This window comes from Salvelinus fontinalis, unplaced genomic scaffold (assembly GCF_029448725.1).
Source record: "Salvelinus fontinalis isolate EN_2023a unplaced genomic scaffold, ASM2944872v1 scaffold_0002, whole genome shotgun sequence".
Classification (NCBI taxonomy): domain Eukaryota; kingdom Metazoa; phylum Chordata; class Actinopteri; order Salmoniformes; family Salmonidae; genus Salvelinus; species Salvelinus fontinalis.
The window spans coordinates 1,588,171-1,605,272 of record NW_026600211.1 but is presented as its reverse complement, the minus strand read 5'-3'; the positions used below and the strand labels follow the sequence as shown (position 1 = coordinate 1,605,272).

Sequence of the window (17,102 nt, the reverse complement as noted above, 5' to 3'; positions counted from 1 at the left end):
TCTTCGTTTAAATAATCATTCAAATCCTCAAAACAATTGATACTATAATATTTTCTATACTAGGCCGTTTATAAATTGACAATAGTTTGTTATAATTTCTTACGGAAGAGAGTATACCAAAACTATGAGTCATCTGTGCGGTCCTCCTGGATCCAAAGCGCATGACTCCCCTCATCACATGACGACTACCACTAACCTAGAGAGCGAGCGTACCAGAGCAGTGAAGAAGTATAAGCAAAGGCTAATACAGCAACAAGACGACTTTTGTGAATGAACTAGCAATTAGAACTTGGCGACTTATTGGCGACTTATTTCCCATGCTTTTAAGAAAAATTATCATGATCTATTTTCGAGACATTTGTTCGTGCTGTGCTAGGGGTTAGCTTGTCAGTAATGTCCTTTTGTGATGTTTTGATGCAATCTGATCGCCTGTAATTTGTTGCAGTGATTGTTTACGCTGCTTTAATCAAGGTAAGTGTGCTTGACTTATAGGTTTCCATTTAGAAAGGTTGTAGGAAACTTTCCCCAGCAATTAACTTTGATTACACAGAATGGTAATACATCATCAATGTTTACACTGAATCCAAAGACAAAGCATTGACAATAACAAACCTCTGATCACCAGTCATCTATCCCAGGCCAGGTATTGGCCGTTCTATCCCGGGCCAGGTGTTGGCCGTTCTCTCCCGGGCCAGGTGTTGGCCATTCTCTCCCGGGCCAGGTGCTGGCCGTTCTGCCGTAATAGGCCAGGCAAAACAAATTGTCGATCTCCTTTACTTTATTTTTCGCTATGTATGGATACAAAGATGAAGCCACTGATTATCATGACAATTTAGCATACTGGGTGAAACTCCTAGGCAGTAAGTAGGCTTGAGTGGTATCCAGATTGTATCAACATTGTATGGTCCTGTGTGGCTCAGTTTGTAGAGCATGGCATTTGCAACGCCAGGGTTGAGGGTTCGATTCCCATGGGGGACCAGTATGAAAATATATGCACTCACTACTGCAAGTTGCTCTAGAATAGTTTTTTAACTAGGCAAGTCAGTTATGCACAAATTCTTATTTACAATGACTGCCAACCCCGGATGACGCTGGGCCAATTTTGCACCGGTTGTGATACAGCCTAGAATTGAACCAAGGTCCGTAGTGACGCCTCTAGCACTGGGATGCAGTGCCTTACACCGCTGCGCCACTCGGGAGCGTCTGCAAAATAACAAATAAAAAAGTTTTTTTTAAATACCAACCTTGTGCCATTCCAGGAAATTTGGTAATAGCGGCATTGAACACGGGGTACTTTTTTCAAACCACACTGATACACTGAAATCCGAAGGTTAACAATGGTTCCAAGTGCTTGTAAAATCCCATAGAGAATGCTAACTAAATGCTAATGAGCGCATTGCGAACATTTCGTACAGTTTCTGACCTAAACTATACAAGTAACTCAAAAATGCTCTTCCCAGTTTGTTGCACGCACACAAAAAATATTAGCCAGGAGGGGATTCTCTGTTATTACCAAGAAAATGTTGATTTTGGAAGAAGCTAACCACTTAGCTAGATAGATAACAAGCTACTAAATTAGCAAACCAAATGCACAACTGCAGAGCATTTAGCACATTTTAGTCAGTTAACTTAATAGTTATAAGATATCTAGCTCGCAAGCATTTAGTTGTGAATTCCATACTGTAATTAGATCACCTGGCGCATGCTGCACAACAGTGAGTGACTCACAAGGCTCCGGTCTCTCATCGTTGTGTGCTTGTAAACGAACACCAAGTGGCACGTGACTGGAAACTACAATAAGCGTCATAATAATGTGGAAGGTGAAATGAAGAACGCAATGTTCTTTATCTCCTAACGTATTGCACAAGTTGACTGCAGGTATTTACTTAAAAAGTTGCTACAAATATTCAAATTTATTAAAAAACTTAAAATAAATAGTTTCAATGGTATTTATGCTATTGAAAAACCATCCAGTGGCTTTTTCCAACTACCCTTGTATACCGCCCAAGCCTACTAGACAGCAGTTGAGTAGCCTGATTGTTCATTCCATATTGTCCATTTTACTTTGACCTGTCCTGTTTTTAACTTCGGGATAGGTGTCCCTTCCACGGGACGGTTGAGCTAACGTAGGCTAATGCGATTAGCATGAAGTTGTAAGTAACAAGAACATTTCCCAGGACATAGACATATCTGATATTGTCAGAAAGCTTAAATTCTTGTTCATCTAACTGCACAGTCCAATTTACACTAGCTATTACAGTGAAAGTATACCATGCTATTGTTTGAGGAGAGTGCACAATTTTGAACATGAAAAGTTATTAATAAACAAATTAGGCACATTTGGGCAGTCTTGATACAAAATGTTGAACAGAAATGCAGTGGTTCATTGGATCAGTCTAAAACTTTGCACATACACTGATGCCATCTAGTGGCCAAAATCTAAATTGCACCTGGACTGGAATAATACATTATGGCCTTTCTCTTGCATTTCAAAGATGATGGTACAAAACAAATACAAAATAACATATTTTTTTTCTTTGTATTATCTTTTACCAGATCTATTGTGTTATATTCTACTAAATTCCTTTCACATTTCCATACACTTCAAAGTGTTTCCTTTTAAATGGTGCCAAGAATATGCATACCCTTGCTTCAGGGCCTGAGCTACAGGCAGTTAGATTTGGGTATGTAATTTTAGGCAAAAATTGAAAAAAGGGGCTAATCCTTAAGATTTTTAAGATATATTTGTTAACATGCCATATTCGAAGCACTTAATTTTTTTGGGTTGGGCGCAATTTAGGTTACGCTATTTGATTCGGAGAAACGTGCATGATGTGCATGATGTAAAAAGTGTCTGTCTCATGACATTGTCATAAATTTGATCTCTACTCCAGCCTGTATTCTACAGAAAAGGCCATATACTCTTTCTACCTTATGCTATAGGCTACATGATTTATGTTAGATGATTTGTTGACGGTATGTTGGAGTGCCGCAGCGGTTCGTCTCTCCAACAGGACCCTGGAGAGTCACACTCGGCATGGACAAGAAAAATATTTTGCTTCCCTGCTTTTGACAAAGTGAGCACTGCTTATCACATGGCGGCATCGGCATTCACCTAAATAGCCCATGTGCCAAAGGGTGAGATAAATTGTCATTCTTTTTGGGCAGATTTATGTGACGTTTTATGTGTTGTTGGTACATCTTGGTCAGTTTAGCTTGGAAAATGCCACCCTCGTCAATCTGCCACAGATGTAAAAATCTGCCTAATCCTGCCTAATGGGTGGGCCGGCCCTGTTCCCTCCCCCTTCAGATGAATGCTCTGGTAGCTCTCTGTCATTTCTGTGAGCTCCATGGCCCCCGCACCCTGTTCTGCACCGAGGCTCTGCACCCCCCATCCCCCACACCCTCCCAGGCTGGCGCCCCCATACCCGGGGACAGGGAGTCGGACAGAGAGGGAGAGGGACTCACCATGAGGGCAAACAGCTCAGCTACACAGAGAGGAGACATGTGCGAGGTGAGTGGGGAATGTGTGTGAGATGAGTGAACGGCTGAACGGACAGAATAGAAATGACATTGACTAATTTGTTTTGTCTAATAACTATTCTTTCTGGTCATCTCGTTTTCTCTCCCTCTCTTCCCTTCTCAGTCACTCACTCTCACTCTCTCTTACTCACTCACTCTCTCTCTCATTCACTCCCTGTCTCTCTCCATCTCTTTGTCAGGGCTGCCGGTCTCTCCCAGCGTCTCACCCTGGCTTCGTCAGTGTGGACAGTGAGACAGGCATCCGGTTCCTCAGCCACCAACAACCTAGACAACCCCAGCTCTTCAGTGTGGTCCGCCAGGCCTGCGTACGCAGCCTCAGCTGTGAGGTAACCACCTGTGTGTTCGTGTGTGAGTGTGCGTGTTGCCATTTTTCTTGCATTAACACTCATGACTGTTTGTCAATACATAAGCCTTTAGTTAAGGATGGCAGGTAACCTAGTAACGAAAAGGTTGCTGGTTCCAATACCCAAGCCGACAAGGTAAAGAATCTGTCAATGTTCTCTTGAGCAAGGCATTTAACCCTAATTTTCTCCAGGGGTGCTGTACTATGGCTGTACTATGGTTGACCCTATAAAACAAGACATTTCACTGCAGCTATCCGGTGTATGTGACAATATATATCAGGGGTCTCCAACCTTTTCTAGCGTGAGAGCTAATTAAACTTAGTAGCTTGCGATTTTTATTTTTTATTTTCACGCTTTCAAATAGGCACATTTTTCTTCTATCCTCTGCAACTCTTCCCCGGGTCCTTAGTGTACAATAGCAAGTAGTGCACTATGTTTTCTGTCAATATACCTGGTAAAATAATGGTTAAACAACTCTAAGGGGGGCCCTTTCAAATATTTTAAATACAGTTGAAGTCGGAAGTTTACATACACTTAGGTTGGAGTCATTCAAACTCATTTTTCAACCACTCCTCAAATTTCTTGTTAACAAACTATAGTTTTGGCAAGTCGGTTAGGACATCTACTTTGTGCATGACACAAGTAATTTTTACAACAATTGTTTACAGACAGATTATTTCACTTATAATTCACTGTATAACAATTCCAGTGGGTCAGAAGTTTACATACACTAAATTGACTGTGCCTTTAAACAGCTTGGAAAATTCCAGAAAATTATGTCATGGCTTTAGAAGCTCCTGATAGGCTAATTGTTATCATTTGAGTCAATTGGAGGTTTACCTGTGGATGTATTTCAAGGCCTACCTTCAAACTCAGTGCCTCTTTGCTTGACATCATGGGAAAATCAAAAGATATCAGCCAAGACCTCAGAAAATAAATTGTAGACCTCAACAAGTCTGGTTCATCCTTGGGAGCAATTTCCAAACGCCTGACGGTACCACGTTCATCTGTACAAACAATAGTATAAACACCATGGGACCATGCAGTAGTCATACTGCTCAGGAAGGAGATGTGTTCTGTCTCCTAGAGATTAACATACTTTGGTGCGAAAAGTGCAAATCAATCCCAGAACAACAGCAAAGGACCTTGCGAAGATGCTGGAGGAAACAGGTACCTATATTCACAGTTAAACGAGCCCTTTTTCGAAATAAACTGAAAGGCCGCTCAGCAAGGAAGAAGCCACTGCTCCAAAACCGCCATAAAGCCAGACTACGGTTTACAACTGCATATGGGGACAAAGATCATACTTTTTGGGGAAATGTCCTCTGGTCTGATGAAACAAAAATATAACTTTTTGGCCATTATGACCATCGTTATGTTTGGAGGAAAAGGGAGGAGGCTTGCAAGCCAAACAACTGTGAAGCACAGGGGTGGCAGCATCATGTTGTGGGGGTGCTTTGCTGCAGGAGGGACTGGTGCACTTCACAATATAGATGGCATCATGAGGATGGAAAATTATGTGGATATATTGAAGCAACATCTCAAGACCTCAGTCAGGAAGTTAAAGCTTGGTCGCAGATGGGTCTTCCAAATGGACAATGAACCCAATCATACTTCCAAAGTTGTGGCAAAATGGCTTAAGGACAACAAAGTCAAGGTATTGGAGTGCCCATCACAAAGCCCTGACCTCAACCCTATAGAAAATTTGTAGGCAGAACTGAAAAGGCGTGTGTGAGCAAGGAGGCCTACAAACCTGACTCCATTACACCAGCTTTGTCAGGAGGAATGGGCCAAAATTCACCCAACTTACTGTGGGAAGCTTGTGGAAGGCTACCCGACACGTTTGACCCAAGTTAATCTATTTAAAGGCAATGTTACCAAATACTAATTGAGTTTATGTAAACTTCTGACCCACTGGGAATGTGATGAAAGAAATAAAAGCTGAAATAAGTCATTCTCTACTATTATTCTGACATTTCACATTCTTAAAATAAAGTGGTGATCCTAACTGACCTAAAACATGGAATTTTTACTAGGATTAAATATTCAGGAATTGTGAAAAAATGAGTTTAAATGTATTTGGCTAAGGTGTATGTAAACTTCTGACTTCAACTGTATATTCCCAAATTATGTTCTCAGTTTGAATTTTCACTCTGAAAATTACAATTGTTCATAGAGAAACAATGAAATTGGACGTGCTGAGTCCATGTCAATGCCTAAATCACAGCAGAAGACAATTTTTTGGGGGGGTCTGGAAGAAAACAAACTAATCATTTTGAAGTGTAGTTCTACTTTTATTTTCCAGTGTAGTTCCACTTCCCTTTTTAATCGTGCATCTAGGGAGTGAGGAATGTGCCGGTTTAGCGGTGGTTCTTTGCTCATTTCATGGTAAAGTTTGCAAATAACCAAATAATAGATACAAATGATATACTTATTCATGATATACTTCTGCCAGGTAAGCCTACTTTGCAGTTAACATTTAATTGAGAAGGTTTTGGGAGAAGTGTTACTATCAACCCACGAGATGGTTATCACATCAACTGGCTACACACGGAGTGATGAACAAATGTGTGCACCACACAGACAGACAGGTGCAATATTGCTGGAAATTAATTGGCAGCTATTGGGTGTGGCTTTTTAAGCCAACTAGGCATAACATTTACTTTTTAAGCCAACTAGGCATAACATTTACTTTTTAAGCCAACTAGGCATAACATTTACTTTTTAAGCCAACTAGGCATAACATTTACTTTTTAAGCCAACTAGGCATAACATTTACTTTTTAAGCCAACTGGGCATAACATTTACTTTTTAAGCCAACGGGGCATAACATTTACTTTTTAAGCCAACGGGGCATAACATTTACTTTTTAAGCCAACGGGGCATAACATTTACTTTTTAAGCCAACGGGGCATAACATTTACTTTTTAAGCCAACGGGGCATAACATTTACTTTTTAAGCCAACGGGGCATAACATTTACTTTTTAAGCCAACGGGGCATAACATTTACTTTTTAAGCCAACGGGGCATAACATTTACTTTTTAAGCCAACGGGGCATAACATTTGCTTTTTAAGCCAACGGGGCATAACATTTGCTTTTTAAGCCAACGGGGCATAACATTTGCTTTTTAAGCCAACGGGGCATAACATTTGCTTTTTAAGCCAACGGGGCATAACATTTGCTTTTTAAGCCAACGGGGCATAACATTTGCTTTTTAAGCCAACGGGGCATAACATTTGCTTTTTAAGCCAACGGGGCATAACATTTGCTTTTTAAGCCAACGGGGCATAACATTTGCTTTTTAAGCCAACGGGGCATAACATTTGCTTTTTAAGCCAACGGGGCATAACATTTGCTTTTTAAGCCAACGGGGCATAACATTTGCTTTTTAAGCCAACGGGGCATAACATTTGCTTTTTAAGCCAACGGGGCATAACATTTGCTTTTTAAGCCAACGGGGCATAACATTTGCTTTTTAAGCCAACGGGGCATAACATTTGCTTTTTAAGCCAACGGGGCATAACATTTGCTTTTTAAGCCAACGGGGCATAACATTTGCTTTTTAAGCCAACGGGGCATAACATTTGCTTTTTAAGCCAACGGGGCATAACATTTGCTTTTTAAGCCAACGGGGCATAACATTTGCTTTTTAAGCCAACGGGGCATAACATTTGCTTTTTAAGCCAACGGGGCATAACATTTGCTTTTTAAGCCAACGGGGCATAACATTTGCTTTTTAAGCCAACGGGGCATAACATTTGCTTTTTAAGCCAACGGGGCATAACATTTGCTTTTTAAGCCAACGGGGCATAACATTTGCTTTTTAAGCCAACGGGGCATAACATTTGCTTTTTAAGCCAACGGGGCATAACATTTGCTTTTTAAGCCAACGGGGCATAACATTTGCTTTTTAAGCCAACGGTGCATAACATTTGCTTTTTAAGCCAACGGGGCATAACATTTGCTTTTTAAGCCAACGGGGCATAACATTTGCTTTTTAAGCCAACGGGGCATAACATTTGCTTTTTAAGCCAACGGGGCATAACATTTGCTTTTTAAGCCAACGGGGCATAACATTTGCTTTTTAAGCCAACGGGGCATAACATTTGCTTTTTAAGCCAACGGGGCATAACATTTGCTTTTTAAGCCAACGGGGCATAACATTTGCTTTTTAAGCCAACGGGGCATAACATTTGCTTTTTAAGCCAACGGGGCATAACATTTGCTTTTTAAGCCAACGGGGCATAACATTTGCTTTTTAAGCCAACGGGGCATAACATTTGCTTTTTAAGCCAACGGGGCATAACATTTGCTTTTTAAGCCAACGGGGCATAACATTTGCTTTTTAAGCCAACGGGGCATAACATTTGCTTTTTAAGCCAACGGGGCATAACATTTGCTTTTTAAGCCAACGGGGCATAACATTTGCTTTTTAAGCCAACGGGGCATAACATTTGCTTTTTAAGCCAACGGGGCATAACATTTGCTTTTTAAGCCAACGGGGCATAACATTTGCTTTTTAAGCCAACGGGGCATAACATTTGCTTTTTAAGCCAACGGGGCATAACATTTGCTTTTTAAGCCAACGGGGCATAACATTTGCTTTTTAAGCCAACGGGGCATAACATTTGCTTTTTAAGCCAACGGGGCATAACATTTGCTTTTTAAGCCAACGGGGCATAACATTTGCTTTTTAAGCCAACGGGGCATAACATTTACTTTTTGGGCCACCAGCCACTGTGGCAGGTAGAATAAAAAATCTACCAGCCACTCAGAATTTTTACAAGAGAAAATATTTTTCTCCCGCTAAAATTACACCAACAAAACACTCAAAAACAGATGACATGCTTTTTAGTGTTTGTAAAACAATAAATGTATTACTAGTAAGAAGTAATTATATTGTTTAATTTCATTCTTTTAACCAAAATGTTCACCTGCACATTTAGGGTAATGTGACTTTAGGCCCTGGTGACTAACCAGAGGTGGGATAATGTCAATGTTGCGTTGATTAGATAGTAGCTGGGAGCTTGCAGTGCCTGAGTCTACTTGTGAGATTTGTTTGCGGTGGAAAATTGCATGTACTTTCAGAATTGTTTGGTGAGCTACTCATTGGTGGGCTGCGAGCTACTGCATGATCTACCTGTTGGAGACCCCTGATAGATAGATAGATAGATAGATAGATAGATAGATAGATAGATAGATAGATAGATAGATAGATAGATAGATAGATAGATAGATAGATAGATATCACAGGAGGTTGGTGGCACCTTAATTGGGGAGAACGGGCTTGTGGTAATGACGGGAGCGGAGTCAGTGGAATGGTATCAAATACATCAAACATGATTTCCAGGTGTTTGATGCCATTCCATTTGCTCTGTTCCTAATGTCTGTTCTCCCCTCAGTACCCCCCCTCTCTCATCTGCCTCTCTCCCTCCCTGCCTCTAGGTGTGTCCAGGTCGTGAGGGTCCTATCTTCTTTGGGGATGAGCAGCATGGTTTTGTGTTCTCTCACACATTCTTCATCAAGGACAGCCTGGCCCGGGGCTTCCAGCGGTGGTACAGTATCGTCATGGTAGCCATGGACAGGATCTACCTCATCAACTCCTGGCCCTTCCTGCTGCGCCACCTCAGACTCACTATACAGAGTCTACAGAGCACAGCACTGAAGGTAAGGACACACACACAAACTAACACACCATGTTAAATGTATGGGACATGGATATATACACACACATTAAAACACACTTACTATTCATAACGAGAACATTAAACATAAGACAATTAAACATGAACACTAATTCTTACTACCAGACAGAATAGGGGGGCCATGTTTGACTTCTCTCCCTCTAATTTCTCCCCCCTCCCCCTATCCTCTACAGGTGTTTGACAGTGAGCAGTGTGTGTGTCCTCAGAGGGCGGTGAGGATGAACAGTGTGTTCTCTCCTGCTGTCTTCCCCCACCAGAGGAGTGGTAACGCGGCCCGCTCCCTGCCCTCCCTCACCCAGCACACCAACCTCTGGGCCAGCCTACACTCCTCCTTCAGCTGGTGAGACAGCTAACTGTCGCTAACGATCACTAAGGTTACTAATCTAAACAATAGCAGACATACAGTCAACATCAGGGGTGGTCGTGCAGTGTTCTATCTGTCTATCTTTTCTCCTCTACTGCAGGTTACTGAAGGCCTGTGGTAGTCGTCTGACAGAGAAGCTGCTGGAGGGAGCTCCCACAGAGGACACTCTGGTTCTTATAGAGAGACAGACAGGTACGCACGCGTGCTCATAGAGAGACAGACAGGTACGCACGCGTGCTCATAGAGAGACAGACAGGTACGCACTGGTGCTCATAGAGAGACAGACAGGTACGCACTGGTGCTCATAGAGAGACGGACAGGTGCGCACGGGTGCTCATAGAGAGACGGACAGGTGCGCACGGGTGCTCATAGAGAGACAGACAGGTGCTTATAGAGAGACAGACAGGTACACAAATGTGCTCATAGAGAGACAGACAGGTGCGCACGGGTGCTCATAGAGAGACAGACAGGTGCGCACAGGTGCTCATAGAGAGACAGACAGGTGCGCACGGGTGCTCATAGAGAGACAGACAGGTACGCACAGGTGCTCATAGAGAGACAGACAGGTACACACAGGTGCTCATAGAGAGACAGACAGGTGCACACAGGTACTAATAGAGAGACAGACAGGTGCACACAGGTACTAATAGAGAGACAGACAGGTGCACACAGGTACTAATAGAGAGACAGACAGGTGCGCACAGGTGCTCATAGAGAGACAGACAGGTGCGCACGGGTGCTCATAGAGAGACAGACAGGTACACACAGGTGCTCATAGAGAGACAGACAGGTGCGCACGGGTGCTCATAGAGAGACAGACAGGTGCGCACGGGTGCTCATAGAGAGACAGACAGGTGCGCACGGGTGCTCATAGAGAGACAGACAAGTGCGCACGGGTGCTTATAGAGAGACAGACAAGTGCGCACTGGTGCTCATAGAGAGACAGACATGTGCGCACTGGTGCTCATAGAGAGACAGACATGTACACACTGGTGGTCATAGACAGATAGACAGGTACACACAGGTGCTCATAGAGAGACAGACAGGTGCGCACAGGTGCTCATAGAGACAGACAGGTATGTGCTGGTGCTCATAGAGAGACCGACAGGTAGCCCGAATGTTAAGCGGGTAGACAGGTACACACTGGTGTTCATAGAAAGGCAGACAGACAGGATAACTCTAGAGGTGGGAAACACCGTGAGACCAGTTTAACACTAGTCAGAGAGACATATTACCACATATGGCTCAAGTTAAAAGAAGTCAATAAAAGGGTGTGATCTGATATCAGGGTAAAACGTTTCTGACAGCATTATCATGAGAAGTCATGCGCTTGCCCAGTGTGTCAGAGTGGAACAGGAGTCCGTATCTACAGTAAACGTGTGATTAACACGGTTAGACCATGAGGACAGAGAGCTACGATGTGACTCACTCAACCATATCACACAAATTCCATTCTGATTACCATTTTTGGGACAAAAATGTTTCCATTGCTCCCCCCTGTTCAGCTCTGATATTGCAGGTCGTTATGAAACTTGAATACTTCCAATCAGGAAAATAGTTGCAATTGTTACTTTGTTTACTATCCTGGCTAAATCAATTAAAATAAAATAACAGTATATATCTTGGAATTAGTCCCGATATTGGGTGTTTTGTATGTCTTTTTAACAATGTCCTGTTGTCTTCTCAGAGCAAGAGGAGGAAATTAGTTGCTGGGAAGGAGCAGAAGGGGGCGGGTCTAGACCCCAGTGCCACCAATCGGAGAGCGAGCTGTACAGAGACTTCTTGTTTGACGAGGGGAAAGCAGAGGGGTATCCTGGTCCAAAGTTCAGGTCCTTGAGACATTTAAGACAGGTAAACATTGGTGTGCCTTTCTCCCTACCACATCATGAACACTTTCATTTCTAGCACATCATACGCCATACTTAATTCTGTTAACCACTTGGTTTCAAAAGAAACAACTGTGTGAGCCAATTGGTTATAGAGGGAAACCAATATCCTCTTATTTTGTGAATGCATTTCTTGTCTGTTTCCTTGTGATGATATCTGATTGGTACACAGGTGCTCGGGACCACTGATTTCCGCCAGCTAGCATGGCACGTGCTCATGGGAAATCAGGTCATATTGAGAGGGGCTGACCCAGGGCTCATCCATTCAGCATTCACCATGCTGAAGGTCAGCCAATCAAGTTTACTCATCATATCCCCCTTTAATAAAGAATATTCCTCCTAACATTCATCGCTAATCACATGGTTTGGTATATATCCCATCAGGCCTTGCTACCGGTGGGCTGTGTCCGCTCTGTGACGTACAGTGCCCAGTATGAGGAAGCATACCGATGTAACTTCCTGGGCCTCAGCCCTGACGTGCCCATCCCCACACACGTCAGCTCCTCAGGTACACAAACCCAGAATACATCACTGTGGTTACTGCTTTATTTGGAGGTCTGCTTATAATCACTATTACATATGCTAATAATAAAATACTGTATGATAATGATATCAGTTATAAGTGCGAACAGAACAATTAACAAATAAAAGGTTTTCATAAGGTTTCGAAATCTAAAATACCCATAAAATATGTCCATCCTGCTGTGTCCCTTCCCAGAGTTCTCAGTGTTGGTGGATGTGGTCAGTGTGGAGAGGGGCTCTCTGTACTCTGCTGCTTGTGGTGAAGACATCCTCTCACTCTACCAGTTCAACATCAGCAGTACCAACTCACAGCCTACAGATAAAGGTGAGGATATACCCCATCTGGACAATATACTGTATACATCATCAACATGAAGGTATACATTATACATGTCTTCTTCAAGGCATCTCTAGTTGTTAACAATCATGGCAAAGGTCAAAGACAATTAGTTGTGTGAAATTTCCCTCCATTAAGTTTCCAGTTTCAATCTATTGACCTGCATCTCTCGTGCTCTCTCCCTGTCTCTCTTCACCCCTATCACTCTCCCTCCCTTGCTCTCTGTCCCTCTCTCCCGTCCTCTCTCTCTTCCCCCCACCCCTCTCTCAGGTCCCACGTTGTTGAATAAGATCGAGGTGGCGTTGTCCAATGAGAACCTGTCAGTGGACGTGGTCTCTCACTGTCTGCTGTGTCTGAAGGAGGAGTGGATGAAGTGAGTAACAACAACCCCTCTGATAAGCAGGGAATTTCCCTAAACTTTGAAGTTTCATTTCTTTGGCTTTTTCTAAACAGAGGTATGCAACTGTAGATAGTGGGGCATTAAAGAGTCAAACAAGTCCCCCAATGAAACCCCCCAAAGCCCCAGCCTGGTTACATTGGCTGTGCAGTACAGGATGATGTGGAATGCTTAATGTAGACCAGAATCATTGGGAAATTCCAATAACTCCTCTCCCTCCCACTTCTATCCATACCCATCCTCCCCTTAACCCCCTCCCCTCTCTCTATCCCTTCAATTCCTTAGTAAAGTGAAGGTGCTGTTTAAGTTCTCCAAGGTAGATGGGCGTGGGAGGGAGGACACCCAGAAGGTGTTGGCCCTGCTGGGTGCCACGGGGTCTGGGGAGGAGGACAACGTCAAGCTGCTCAAGTTCTGGATGACGGGACTCAGCAAGACCTACAAGAGCCATCTGATGACCGCTGTCAGAGGAGGGGAGAGGCCCCTTAGCCAGTGAGAGAGCAGTGGAGGAGAAGATGAGAGGTAGCGGGAGAGACCATACAGCTGGAGTGAAATATACTGTATCTCAGTATAGGAGACTGGTGGGAGGAGGTATAGGAGGGTGGGCGCATTGTAACGGCTGGAATCGATTAAATGGAACGGAGTCAAACGTGATTTCCATATGTTTGATGTGTTTGACACCGTTCCATTTATACCTTTCCAGCCATTATAATGAGCCCGTCGATTAGCTCCTCCCAGCACCCTCTGCGTGTATCTACTACTGTATTTGGACAGACAGAGAGAAAGGGAAAGAAAACGAGTGTGAATGAGTGAGTAATGACAGATAGACTGACTGAAGGATATGTTTGTGTCCAGGTGCTGACTTGATTAAAACCCATCCTTCACCATAAAGAACAAAAAGCCACTCTATGGGTCGGTTTTAAATTAATAATTAATTCAGATACATTATGTAAAACGTAATAAGTAATTTGTATCTTTTTTTTAGTAATCAAAAGGGAATTATTATAGGAACACTGTCCACAATTTTATGTCTGACTTATTATAAAAGTTTCAATAGTTTGTTAGCACATTGTACAGAGATATTCAAATAAAATAACTGCTTGAGCTGAAACTGAAATATTGGTGAGGCATTCATCCTTTTTCCCAACTGGCACCATCTTGTGGAGAATCATTAAATCAAAGAAAGAAGGGAGAAGAAAAAGAGTGGAGGGGGAAAAAACTTGTGTCCTTTGCCAGTTCCCTCTCACATGCTTTTTTTTTTACAATGAGTGGCTGTCAGCCAAGAGACCTCAAGTGGTGTAAAACAACAGTTCTAGGTCTTCGGTGACACGCAACATAAAAACCCTTGCATAATGAGATCTCAGTCCCTCAACATATCATTGTGTTGTATACTACCACATCAGCAGGGGGCTTCTTCACTAACAAGCTAGTAACTCATTATCATAAGTAAATAACTGCAAAGCTTTTTGTGTTTTCGCAGTTATTTGATCCCTTTCAGAAGGCTTTTGCTGAAGTCTGCAGACTTGTAAAATCCAGTAGCACGAGGCTTTGTTCAAGTTCATGCCCTGTTTTTTTTTACTGTGTATGTATATAATGCTTGAGCAAATTAGGGAGTATTATAACATACATTTTTTGTGTAGTTATACTTCTACTCTTGCACTGCATCTCAGTGCAAGAGGCTTCACTACAGTCCCTGGTTCGAATCCAGGCTGTATCACATCCGGCCATGATTGGGATTCCCATAGGGCGGCGCACAATTGGCCCAGCGTCGTCCTGATTTGGCCGGGGTAGGCGGTCATTGTAAATAAGAATTTGTTCTTTACTGACTTACCTAGTTAAATAAAGGTTAAACATTTTTTATTATAGTTCTTAAAAAGAGTGGGTGAAATTTGAGCTTTTAAAACAAATCTATATAAATAGAATGTACCAGTGAATCATACCTACTTAAAGTGTGTTTTCAACACAGAACAAAGAAATACAGTTGATTACACATGACCCAGTCAAGGTTTGATTTGATATTGTAAACTGTAGGCCAGCCCGCTGGTGGAACGTTAGGTCTTATAATATAGTAGAGTAGACAATAAAACAAAGTTACAGACGCAGAAATATCATACCCCCAAGAGATGCTAACCTCTCACCATTACAATAACATGGAGGTTAGCATTTCTGGGGGGTATGATATTTGTGCGTCTAACTTCCTCAATCATCATTATTTACAATTTATTCAGGATTATCCATAATCATGGTAGCATCCACATTAATGTAGAAGGGTTTAGAAACATATATTCTTATTTACAATAAAAGTGACTCAATGAGACAAAACATTATTATTATTTGCAATTAGTTTCTATTGGGCACAAAATAATCTGAAACACAACCAAAACAAACCACAAATGCATCCAACAAGATTGTTAAGTCACAAGCTTAATGTAATCATTGAATGCAAAGAATATGGGACCAAAGACTAAACTTTTGACTACTTTAATACACATATAAGGGAATTTGTCCCAGTACTTTTGGTCCCCTAAAATGGGGGGACTATGTACAAAAAGTGCTGTAATTTCTAAACAGTTCACCCGATATGGAGGAAAATACCCACAAGTTAAAGCTGACAGTCTGCGCTTTAACCTCATAGTCATTGTATAATTTCAAAACCAAAGTGTTGGAGTATAGAGCCAAAAGAAAACATGCTTCACTGATCCAATAATTACAGAGTGCACTGTATATACACTCTGGGTAGAAGTTCTTAGACACAGATCTAGGACCATCTTATCATTACCACATACTAACCTGAACCATAAATTAAGAATATGCTAAACTGACCTGAGATCATGGATCATCCTACTGCCCTATGCAGAGGACCAAGGTGAAAAGAGTTAGGACTGATGGTGCCTCTGGGAGGCTGAAGAATGTTGGTCTGTTGGACTGCAGAACTCTGTCTTCCTTTTCCCTTTGGATCTCTGGAACATTCACTGTTTCTCTTGGCCCATGTTCAAAATGGAAGTGACACAAGAAGTAGTACTACAACAATTGCTACGTAAAACCTGAACATGACAATGTACTAATTGATCTACTTCTGATCCCCACTCACTTTCCCAATACTAGTTTGTCATAACTAAAATATCTGTGTAGCACTTTAAATAATAAACTAGTGTACCACAAATTAAAGTGCTATCAAAATGTGAGAAAGTATCTAAGCCTCCAAACTGTGGGATATTAAACGTTTCCATTTCAAATCAACTGTCATTTTTTTGTTATTAATTAATTATTTTGTTTTGAGAAGTAACATCAGCTTCACTGTCATGATGATTATTGGCTTTGCACACTTGAATGACTTGCAGCTTATGTCAGTCAGTGTTGCAATCCTTTTAGCGACCCAAAAATACAAGATAATTCTTGATTTATGAGATCCTCTGGTGACTCACCAGGGTGAGTATTACAAACTGGCTCACTGGAGACAAGGAGGCAGGCACACGCTCAGGCACACATGGGGGGATTGAAAACATATGGCATGACTTAAGCCTTCTGAGGACTCATTTGGATTGTGGGTGGGGGGTTGCAGAGAGAGAGGGAGAGAGACAGTGAGAGAATAGAATCAACTATTAAAGACTACCAGAACCCACTGGATTCTCCAATTACCTTGAATGAGTTACAGGACAAAATAAAAACCCTCCAACCCAAAAAGGCCTGTGGTGTTGATGGTATCCTTAATGAAATGATCAAATATACAGACAACAAATTCCAATTGGCTATACTAAAACTCTTTAACATCGTCCTTAGCTCTGGCATCTTCCCCAATATTTGGAACCAAGGACTGATCACCCCAATCCACAAAAGTGGAGACAAATTTGACCCCAATAACTACCGTGGAATATGCGTCAACAGTAACCTTGGGAAAATACTCTGCATTATCATTAACAGCAGACTCGCACATTTCCTCAATGAAAACAATGTACTGAGCAAATGTCAAATTGGCTTTTTACCAAATTACCGTACAACAGACC

At 42.1% G+C, this 17,102-nt stretch overlaps 1 protein-coding gene across 4 annotated transcripts; it reads left to right on the top strand.

Moving 5' to 3' along the window:
• Positions 1 to 164: 164 nt before the first annotated feature.
• Positions 165 to 14,215, top strand: LOC129841834 (folliculin-like). 4 transcript variants are annotated; one of them, XM_055910142.1, is made up of 13 exons: positions 165 to 471; positions 3,015 to 3,138; positions 3,311 to 3,514; positions 3,723 to 3,869; positions 9,336 to 9,557; positions 9,769 to 9,935; positions 10,060 to 10,151; positions 11,647 to 11,810; positions 12,018 to 12,131; positions 12,230 to 12,353; positions 12,564 to 12,692; positions 12,975 to 13,077; positions 13,387 to 14,215. In XM_055910142.1, exons 2-13 carry the CDS (start codon positions 3,127 to 3,129, stop codon positions 13,592 to 13,594), a joined length of 1,686 nt encoding a protein of 561 aa, XP_055766117.1. In that variant the 5' UTR covers positions 165 to 471; positions 3,015 to 3,126; the 3' UTR covers positions 13,595 to 14,215. The 4 variants fall into 4 exon arrangements, with proteins under 4 accessions (XP_055766117.1, XP_055766116.1, XP_055766115.1 ...); XM_055910141.1 differs by having other exon boundaries at positions 2,944 to 3,138; XM_055910140.1 differs by having other exon boundaries at positions 165 to 3,138.
• Positions 14,216 to 17,102: the final 2,887 nt, after the last annotated feature.

Bases quoted from the DNA above. Each gene is read 5' to 3' on its own strand.
- LOC129841834 (XM_055910142.1), top strand. The intron at 9,936-10,059 runs GTGAGACAGCTA...CCTCTACTGCAG, and splicing joins CTACACTCCTCCTTCAGCTG to GTTACTGAAGGCCTGTGGTA. The intron at 10,152-11,646 runs GTACGCACGCGT...TTGTCTTCTCAG, and splicing joins TCTTATAGAGAGACAGACAG to AGCAAGAGGAGGAAATTAGT.